This window comes from Hakea prostrata, unplaced genomic scaffold (assembly GCF_041222555.1).
Source record: "Hakea prostrata isolate BN-2017 unplaced genomic scaffold, UWA_Hpros_2 contig_61, whole genome shotgun sequence".
NCBI classification, from domain to species: domain Eukaryota; kingdom Viridiplantae; phylum Streptophyta; class Magnoliopsida; order Proteales; family Proteaceae; genus Hakea; species Hakea prostrata.
In genome coordinates, this window is record NW_028291180.1 from 14,572 (window position 1) to 25,278 (window position 10,707).

General features: G+C 38.6%; 1 protein-coding gene and 1 non-coding gene across 4 annotated transcripts; one reads left to right on the plus strand and one right to left on the minus strand.

The window, feature by feature from the left end:
* Window positions 1-2,484: 2,484 nt before the first annotated feature.
* On the minus strand, window positions 2,485-8,639 carry LOC148999035 (uncharacterized). Of its 3 annotated transcripts, XM_089141515.1 has the most exons (8): window positions 7,884-8,637; window positions 6,504-7,638; window positions 6,065-6,352; window positions 5,053-5,970; window positions 4,848-4,958; window positions 3,836-4,753; window positions 3,706-3,741; window positions 3,456-3,568 (listed from the first exon to the last, which is right to left on the minus strand). In XM_089141515.1, the coding sequence occupies exons 1-8, from the start codon at window positions 8,384-8,386 to the stop codon at window positions 3,554-3,556; spliced, it is 3,924 nt and encodes a 1,307-aa protein (XP_088997641.1). In that variant the 5' UTR covers window positions 8,387-8,637; the 3' UTR covers window positions 3,456-3,553. The 3 variants fall into 3 exon arrangements, with proteins under 3 accessions (XP_088997640.1, XP_088997638.1, XP_088997641.1); XM_089141514.1 differs by having other exon boundaries at window positions 2,485-3,741; window positions 7,884-8,639; XM_089141512.1 differs by having other exon boundaries at window positions 2,485-3,756; window positions 7,884-8,639.
* A 1,680-nt stretch (window positions 8,640-10,319) lies between these two features.
* On the plus strand, window positions 10,320-10,420 carry LOC148999036 (small nucleolar RNA Z122). Its single transcript, XR_016171054.1, has one exon. It is a non-coding gene; the product is annotated as a small nucleolar RNA Z122 (small nucleolar RNA).
* The last annotated feature ends 287 nt before the right edge of the window (window positions 10,421-10,707 follow it).

Here is a 10,707-nt window from a genome sequence, read left to right on the forward strand (position 1 = left end):
AGCGAGATGATATATAACCGCAAAAATATCTGTCGCTTTAATTTGTATAGCTAGAAGTTGAATGTGGAAACATCTGCAACTAACAATCAGAAATAGGCGTAACTAAAAAACCATGGCTATAGACAACCTTGTACATGCAGTATTTTATGTGTAGCTACTGCGTTTGCGACGGAGCCTGTTGCGACAGATAGTAAACCACATGTAATCCGTAGCTATAGGCTATTACTACGGATTTCTTTACATTTTACTGCAGAAAATTCGGCGCTTATATGCGCTTTTTGTTGTAGTGGGTCTGATTTCTAACATCCCGGGGTTCATTAAGGGCCTTGAGGTCATTGTAAAATAACTAGTAAATATCTACAATAAAAAACATGAAACATACACATATAATCAGCCAAAATTAAAAACAATAATAAAATTGATAATGATACCATATAATTTAAATTTTGCACCATACCACACCACAATAAAAATCCTATGCATTCATCTAATCATCTCACTTGATGATAAATTGATAATCAAGCTTCTATTCTAAAAAATCAGAAAAATTATGAAAAAATTAGTTCTTCAGCACACAGTTTTTTTTTTTTTTTTTTGTTGACTTTCAGCAAAAACTATAGAAAAAAATATACTGAAGCTAATAAACAACAATAATCAGTAGGCTAGAAGCTATTAAGCTAATATTAGTTGGTCTTGGTTATACTAACAAGTTATAACATTGTTAAGTACAGAAAAAAGGCACGCCGGCGACATAGCGTCGCCTGAGATGGTGAACAAAATCACCGGAGTTTACTGATTTAGTGATTATTAGCGTTAACAAAATCTGTTAATAGTTAATACTTAATAGAGAAGAAGAAGAAAAGCAGAAGAGCAAAGAAGCATCCTAACCTTTGCCTGAGACAATTCAAAAAACTGTCGGATTTTGCCGCTGCTGCAACTTGGTCGCTGCAAGCTTGTTTGTAATTTTGTGCCAGACTTTTTAGGGAAAAAAAATAAAGTAGAAGAAAGTGAGTGACAACATTCACCTTTGCTTGAGATGCTGCCGTCGGAGGTTTCTGCAGCTGCAAGCTTGCAAGCATTGACCGAAATGTCGCCAGTGTTGCCGTGTCGGTGCCCCGCGACACAGGCGACACAACGATTACAGGCGACATTTCGGTCGATTTTTTGAGAAAAAAATCAAACCAAATCGATGATGAGATCTGCAGCGGTGTGGGAGAGATTGAGAGCGATCAGAGAAAAGAGAGCGGGAAAGAGTCATGAGAGAGAGATGCCATGGTTTCCGTCGGCTTCTGTTCTGCAGAAAAAGAGAAAGGAAAGAAATAGAAGAGATCGCTGGTCGCAGAGTCCGCCATGATTTCCGTTTCTGTAGATAAAGAGAAAGGAAAGAAATAGAAGAGATTGATGGTCGCAGAGTCCGCCATGGTTTCCGTTTCTGCAGTGAAAGAGAAAGGAAAGAAATAGAAGAGAAAGGAAAGAAATTGAGTCCGCCATGGTTTCCGTTTCTGCAGAGAAAGAGAAAGGAAAGAAATCGAAAGATTGCAGGTCACAAAGATATTTTAATATTTTTAAATGAGAGAGAGAGAGAGAGAGTATTTAATGCGAGATTTTCAAATTTTGAATTTTAAATTTATTCGATATTTTGAGAATTTATCGTGATATATCGACTTTTTGCCGATATATTGCGATTTTTCGACGATTTCTCGTCGATTTTTAGAAAAAATCGTATCGCTAGCGGGTTTCGTGTCGCCCCCCAGTGACACCTTGATTTATCGCCGACACACAGTACTATGCCTGCAAGTATGGTGGTTTTTGTACGAGGAAAAAAAAAGTAAGAAGGAAGGTGTCGCTGGTTGTCGCCGGTGTCTCTGGCTGTCGCCGGTGTTGTCGTCGATCGAGAGGAAGAGAGTAGCAGAGGGAGCGGCAGAGAGGAAGAGAGACGTTAGGGGCTTAGGGCTCGATATTTGGGGATTTCACTCGACTGAGTCGAGTTTAATTCTTAGCTTTTCCCTTCTTTTTTTTTGTTGGGTTAATGACTTAATGTAACAAATGATCTCATGTAAAACTTACATAAGCATTCAACCATTAGTTGATTCCCAATTGGAATCTAATTTCCAATTCATTTTCGGCCTTTGATTTGGAATTAAAAAAGTTGTGGTTTTTAAAATCTGCAAAGGTGGTCGCCTAGGGGTCCAATGCGCTTGAGGCGTGTGAGGCGACAACTCGGCGACGCTTTAGAGCCCAAGACGACCGCCTTATGGACTCCAACTGAGGCAATACTCGCCTCAGGTCCTCTACGAGCGCCAGGACTCCAAGGCATTGCCTTTGACAACTATGTCTCTGACACTAATAAAATTTAGTTTCTTGGTATGGTGTTCTTGGATGGGTATAAAGACTCTAGAGACTCTGCTGGTACATAATGATTACGGTACCAAAAGTCTAAAGACTCTAGAGACTCTAAACAAGTATTAGTATCTGTATCTGCTACTTACATCTTAGTTCAATGCTTTCCCTGCTTAGCTCCATCCACTGCAGATGCTTGGATTTTAATGGTAATGCCCTCTGTTTTTAATTTCTCAGTACTTAGGATCTTCACACCAGTGCTCCTGGGTCTTGGATCGCTGATAAGCAAGCTCTCTTAGAATACCTACCTGATTTTCTTTACTTGAATTGACTTGAACCTGCAGCCTGGTTAAAGTTCAAAATCACATGTATGTTTTCATATTTATTTTTGATCAGCCAGAATAAAAACCATAATTGCATTGGTACTGGTAGTAGTATCAACATAATAAAACGCATATGGACCCCTATTTACAATGTCCAAAAGCAGAGGAATCAAGTCTGGTATTTCTAGGTAGTATTTCTATTCACACCATATGAAGAACTATATAAGTTTTCTCTTCTTATTCACTGCTTCTTCAATATTTGGTTGCTGGCTCAGCATTTTCTGCAGATTAAATCCGTTATTTGAATCGAATCCTTCCATTATGGTTGTTGAACTTGGGTTAGAGAGGGACCAGCTGTTTCTTCATCATCATAATGGATAAGAGATTTCTTACTTTCCTGCAGCATCTCCTCTTCGTCCCCATCAATGTCCTCTTCGTCCCCATCACTGTCCTCTTCATCCCCATCAGTGTCCTCATCGGTGTCCTCTTCGTCCCCATCAATGTCCTCTTCGTCCGCATCAGTGTCCTCATCGGTGTCCTCATCGTCCCCATCAATGTCCTCTACATCCGCATCAATGTCCTCTTCATCCCCATCAGTGTCCTCATCGGTGTCCTCTTCATCCCCTTTAGTGTCTGACCATTCGAAGAAATCTGCAACCAACTTAGCACTGGATTGTTTGTTAGGTATCTGCAGGAACGATTCCTTGTTTTCTGAGAACACCTTCCAAAATTTCACGTGGATAAGACTACAGCATGGTCGCACATCATGCACAGTTAATTTCTCGATAGCAGCTTTGGTTTGGAAGAACAACCCATTAACATTGAAATGGTGTAGGTAGATTGCTTCTTGAGAATTGATCTTAACACGAGTTTTGATCGAACAGCTACAGTCAATCTCCTTTCCTCTGACACAAATAGAAGATCGGATTCCAAATTTAACATTTGATGTACCCTTCATTCCTTCCGGCGCTGTAGGTCCCCATGCGAAAACAACACACAGAATTGGTACTGAACCATGATCAATAGCAATTGAGCTACTTACCTCATCTTGGCTGAAATGATCAAGCAGGTACCTTCCCTGCATAAAGAAAGACTGAAGGGGGTAAATTAAAAAAGAAGAAATTAAGATTTGTCAATCACAGAAAGAAACGAAGACGAAAAAGATAAAAGACCTGTCCATGTAATTTCCTGGTTGTGTCTGTTAATTTGTGACAACCATCTACGTTTAGCCATTGCAATGATTCTAATCCTTCGATGCCGTGAATTGCCTCTAGGTTTTCATTTTTGGTGATTTTTACAACTTTGAGTCTTTTCAGTGCTGACAAATTTGGGAACTCTGTCAATTTGCAACAATAGTGCACAGTCAACTTTTTCAGCAATTCCAACTCCTCGAGGCCGTGAATGTTCTTCAGTTCTTCACACCAGTAGATTGCTAAAGTTCTGAGTCTTTTTAGGTGTGACAAACCAGATAACTCGGTCAATTTTCTATTATCAGACACAATCAACTCTTCCAAGAACTCAAGTTCGTGGAGACCATGAATTACTTTCAAGTTTTTATTTTTTCTGATCTCTAAAACTCTCAATCTCTTCAGGCTTGACAGATTTGGTAACTCTGTAAATTTGTCAAAGCTGGAAATTCTTAGCACTTCTAAGCTTGAGAGCTTTGAAAAGTCATCCGGAAAATTTAAAACCAGAGGGCAATGCAGGTATAAGCGAAGCAAACTCCTCATTCTACCCATAGATGTCGGTAGCTTCCCTAGATAACTACAAGAATGGGCGTCTAATTCCTCAAGCTTCTCTAACTGCCCAACTCCATCTGGCAATTCTTCAATTCTTGTACCCTCTACCGAAAGCTCAACCAAGTATTTCAGATCAGCTATGCGTGTTGGTAACTTTTTGATTGACAAACAGCCACAGAGAATTAGCCTTTTGAGAGAAGTCATTTGACAAATACTATCTGGGAGTTCCTGAACAGATCTGCACGCTGTAAGATCCAATATTTCTAAGCAGGGAAACCAAGCAAAGAAGTTGGGAGAGCAAGAGAGTTTATAACATCCAGACATGATAAGAACCTTCAACTTTTGGAACCGCTGTCAAACAATAAAAGTCAAAAAATAAAAAAATAAAATTAGAAATTGAAAATAAAATAAAATGTGTGAGAGAGAGATAATTGCAGTACTATACCTGATTTTCATTTCTAGGTATATCAACACACAGAATTGGTACTGAACCATGATCAATAGCAATTGAGCTGCTTACCTCATCTTGGCTGAAATGATCAAGCAGGTACCTTCCCTGCATAAAGAAAGACTGAAGGGGGTAAATTAAAAAAGAAGAAATTAAGATTTGTCAATCACAGAAAGAAACGAAGAGAAAAAAGATAAGAGACCTGTCCATGTAATTTCCTAGTTGTGTCTGTTAATTTGTGACAACCATCTACGATTAGCCGTTGCAGTGATTCTAATCCTTCGATGCTGTGAATTTCCTCTAGGTCTTCATTGTCGGTGATTTTTACAACTTTGAGTCTTTTCAGTGCTGACAAATTTGGGAACTCTGTCAATTTGCAACAATAGTGCACAGTCAACTCTTCCAGCAATTCCAACTCCTCGAGGCCGTGAATGTTCTTCAGTTCTTCACACCAGTAGATTGCTAAAGTTCTGAGTCTTTTTAGGTGTGACAAACCAGATAACTCGGTCAATTTTCTATTACCAGACACACTCAACTCTTCCAAGAACTCAAGTTCGTGGAGACCATGAATTACTTTCAAGTTTTTATTTTTTCTGATCTCTAAAACTCTCAATCTCTTCAGGCTTGACAGATTTGGTAACTCTGCAAATTTGTCAAATTCGGAAATTCTTAGCACGTCTAAGCTTGAGAGCTTTGAAAAGTCATCCGGAAAATTTAAAACTAGAGGGCAATCCAGGTTTAAGCGAAGCAAACTCCTCATTCTACTCATAGATGTCGGTAGCTTCCCTAGATAACTACAAAAATAGGCGTCTAATTCCTTAAGCTTCTCTAACTGCCCAACTCCATCGGGCAATTCTTCAATTCTTGTACCCCTTACCGAAAGCTCAACCAAGTATTTCAGATCAGCTATGCGTGTTGGTAACTTTTTGATTGACAAACAGCCACAGAGAATTAGCTTTTTGAGAGAAGTCATTTGACAAATACTATCTGGGAGTTCCTGAAGACGCGAGCAGCTTCTAAGATTCAATATTTCTAAGCAGGGAAACCAAGCAAAGAAGTTGGGAGAGCAAGAGAGTTTATAACATCCAGACATGATAAGAACCTTCAACTTTTGGAACCGCTGTCAAACAATAAAATTCAAAAAATAAAAAAATAAAATTAGAAATTGAAAATAAAATAAAATGTGTGAGAGAGAGATAATTGCAGTACTATACCTGATTTTCATTTCTGGGTATATCATTCCAAGCTTTTTTAATATCACCACCTAATAATTGAAGATGAACTATTTCCTTGTGATAAAAATTGGCTGGTAGAATTTTCGAAGGACAACCGTACCAACTCAACCATCTTAACTTAGAAGGAAGGGACAATAAGTCACCATTGATTGGCTTCATGAAATTAAGGTCGAGAAATCTTAACTGGGTCATCTTTGCAAAATCATTCCAACTTAGATCATTGGCAAACTTTGAATTAACTTTAATACCTTCAACCATACTAGTTCCCTGTATCAAAGAAAAGAAATAGTATTAATTCCAAGTTGAGAAAATTTTGATAAAAGCATATGGGAACCGAATAAACCAAAAAAAAAAAAAAAAAAAAAAGGGTGTAAAGGGCTTAGAGCCAGAATAAAGAACGAAAAACAATGTTTCTTACCATGTCTTCTTTTAATAGTTGCTTGATCACATCATAACTCCACAATCTACTAAATTTGGAGAGGTCCCCATCACTGTCTTTGGAAACAATTCTCCTTCCCATGTATCGGAGTTGATCATGCATTGCCAATCTAGTCCCCACAATCTTAATGAGGTGTTTTCGAGCAAGTTCTTTTATTGCAAGTCTTGGCTGCAATCCACAGGCTTCCCGTATAGAAATTACTAGTTCTACTTCCCATCCAGCAAGATTGCATGCAATGTCAAGAAATACAATTTTTGCACAATCACTTAATTTATCGTAACTTATCTTTAATTTCTCAAAAACCTTGTCATCATAGCTTTCTATTGACATTCCAGGGACCTTTTCATCAATATCCTTCAATGCTCGTAATGTATCTTCCCACTCTTCTATTTCCTCATTACGAAATAAAAAAGAACCCAACACCTCTAGAGTTAGAGGTAACCCATCAGCATACTGGACAATTTCGTGTGAAAGCTTGTTATATTTTTCGGGAGGTTCATTTTTTGAGAAGGCATGGAACCTAAAGAGTTGAAGAGAATTTTCGAAATCCATTACTTCAGGGTTGTAGATTTGGATAAATGTACGTGTATTCAGACTTCCTTCATCTCTTGTAGTTATAAGGACCCTGCTTCCATCACCAAACCAATTGACTCTATCAGCTAGTGCATCAAGTTGTTTATGATCATCCACATCATCAAGAATAATAAGAACTTTTGTTTTATGAAGTCTGTCTTTTATAATCTTTGATCCTCGAGAAACCATGCTTATCTCATGGACCCCTTTGCAAATATCTTTGAGAATCTGATTTTGTAAGCAAACCAAACCTTGATCTCCTTGTGATGCTTCTTCTCTAACGTTTGCAAGAAAACTACTTCCACTGAACTTTCTGAAGATGTTATTATACATAGCCTTGGCAATGGTGGTCTTTCCAAGCCCACCCATCCCACATATTGCCACAAACCGTACATCGTTGGAACCAACATCTAGTAAAGAATGCAATGCATTTATGTGTGAATCTATTCCAATAAGATATTCACATTCATCCAAGTGGGTGCTGCTACTTAGTTCTTCCAAAACCCCTTGAAAAATTAAATCAATTAGATCAGACTGATCCCTGCAATTTTTCACGGAGAAAGGTAATTCACTAAATAAGCATGAATGAGGAAATGATCTTTAGTAAACATAGTAATAGATTACATGACTTTTGATGAAGAAGGAAAAAGTTGAAAAGATTAGGGATAAAGTGTGTTAATCTAAAGTGATTATATGCAAAATATTTTGATAAATCAAACCAAATATATATTTATGTTTCTGATAAACATAAGTTTAACCTATTACAGAGAAGTAATTAAGACATACTCACTATCTGCGTCACCCTTGAGAGGCCACCCCTTGAGTTTCCCCACCTCCTTCAAAGCAATTTTCCACTTCTCCACTTGAGCAGAGTCGTACTTCCTCTGGTGCTCCTCAAATGGTCCCTTAAAACTTCCGGTCTGATTTTTAACATCCCGGGGTTCTACACCAATGAATACTGGAAGAATGGTCCGACCTTCAGATAAACGGCACTCCCACATCTCAGCAAGTTCCATGAGGCAATATTTGCTCTCTGCGTAGTTCTCAGAGAAGACGGGAATGAAGATTTTAGACCCACGGATTGCTCTCAAAAGCGAGGGACAAATCTCTTCTCCTTCACGGAGTTCTTGGCTGTCTTTGAAGGCATGGATCCCATGTTGTTTTAGCTCTTTGTGAAGTAGAAAGACAAAGTTTCTGCGAGTATCTGAACCTCTAAAATTGATAAACACATCATAAGAAGAAGGCCTTCCGGATCCAGTAGAAGAGATAGATGATGATGATGAAGCCATATATGCTTAAAATTTGCAGCAGTTGGTTGGTTCTGGATCTCGATCTCTTCTTCTTTTTCTCGTCTGTTGCTGTGCACAAGGTAGGGGGAAAATCTCAAATTACTTTTAATACTCAAAAAAGGTGGTTGAGACCTGAGATTCAACGGAACCTGCAAGACTGGCAGGTGGAACTTGCGAGGAAAGTGCTGGGGCTACTTTTAACGCATATGGAAGATTCAAGGAAAGCCCTAAAACATTGTCAGAATAATGATTTAAAGAATGGATACCCAATACCTTTTCTCTTAGAAGGAAACACCACAAATAGAACACTTATAACAAACCCAACTACAAGAGGAACTATGTTCCAGAATCCAATGCTCACTCTTGTGGTCAGACTAGACCAATCAAAGCCCTGATCCATTATATGTGGGGTTCAGCTCTTCTCCATGGAACATTTTTTTTTGTAGGTAAAAGAAGGCGCTTTATATTATACGATTAAAGAAAACACAACTGTAGATGGTAATAGGTGACATGAATCTGTCGCTTACATCTATCAATTCTTTGTTGAATTTTTGGTGATAAGCCTATGGAAGTCATAAATGAGTTTGAATGATTACGATGCCTTGTTCCAGAATCCAATGCTTGCCGTTGCAAAATCTGGATCAATTCAAGCATTGACCCTTTATATCTGTTAGCAGTGTGCAGATGCCAATTTGTTATCCTTCATCATATCCTGTTACTGCTGAAACTTTATTGCATGTGCATTCAGATGTATCAGTGAGATCCTTCATTATGTAAAGTCATCAATTTTTGTATGTGGTTTTGATACTTCTCTATATGGGTATGTTTTTGCTGGTTCTTGTAATCCATTCTTAGAAAAGGACTGACATATATATCAGTCTTCAGAGTAAGATATATAATCCAGTTCACAAAATGAATTTTTGCTGTAAGTTGGTGCATTCTCTTTGTTTAGCATGTTACCATAGTATCTTGTGTTGATTGGTGACTTAGTTAAAGCTTCCTGTTGGTAGTTTTGCTGCCTGTGCATGGTTAGTTCTTCCACTTAATTTAAGATAACCCCAGTTGTACCTAACCACTTATGCTGAAGTGAGAGTGTTTTAGATCAGCTTTTTTCCTAACCAACAACAACAAGGTTCAGAATAAAATAGAGAATGAAGAGGACAATCCGAAGAGGAATACACTTCTATTGAGATATTTTTAGGGTCTTGATTCCTTTTGGTATTTCTACTTAAGCTGTGGGTGAAGTGTTTTGACAGTATGTTATACGGGGGAGACTGCAAGAGGGAACATGGCATCTGGTCCCAGAGGGTTTCCATTCCAGAAGGTAATCAAATCAGATTGTCAAAATTGTTCTCTTCAATTCAGTTTTGTTTCTCCCCCTGAGGTCTCGATCAAAACATAATTTTAATGCTTATTTTCTTCTGCTTGTGGTTTGTGAGTTTGGCTTTTCTGTCACATTTTCTCCTGTCTTTCAATGAGGATTTTCACACGAAGATCTGAAGCTGCATGATTATCTGATTCCAGCTTTTACGTATCTTGAATTTTGATAGTCTTTGTCTTCGCTGCTACTGCAGACCGGAGTTACAGACTTTTGTCATCTCAGCTTTTTCTTATTGGTATTTTGTTGTGGGGTTTGAAAATTCCTGCTTTGAAACAATTTCTTAGTTCTACACAAGTGCTTTTATTCAAGTTGGGTTCAACTCTGTTCTTCTCATTTAAATTCCACACGATCATTCCAAATTAACATTGCTACATCATGCAATCACAATAAAGAGAAGCACAGGGCAGCACCCTCTTGCAGGCAAGAGAGAATTGTGTTCGCATCAACCTTTTTTCGGTTCAATGTTTTTCACTTTCCAATGGGTTAGTGTCATGAGTGCTCATGAACTAGGACTCAGATCTCAATTTTCTTCATTCATTCATGTGTTAACAGTTTGGGAAATAATGAAAAAGATAAATACAGGTTAGCCGAAGCTTCAAGCAATAATGGAGTGAGCTATGCTTAATGATGTTGCCCGTTAGTCTGATCCCAAAATTTCTATCAATGTATACAAACTTTTGTGCTCTGTCCTCCAACGATGTTATCAATCCTCAGTCTTTTACAAGCTTGTATATACAATTAGGGGTGCAAGTTTGGCCCTGGCGGCCCTGACCCGCCCTAAGCCCGAATAGGGCTTGGGCTAAAGATTTTGGCCCTAAGGGCGGGTTAGGGCCAAAATATTCTGGCCCTGAACTAGGGCCAAGGGCGGGCCTGGGATTACTCTCTAGCCCGCCCAGCCCATCCCTGCCCGTCCTTGATTTTTGGCCTTTACCCAGACCCT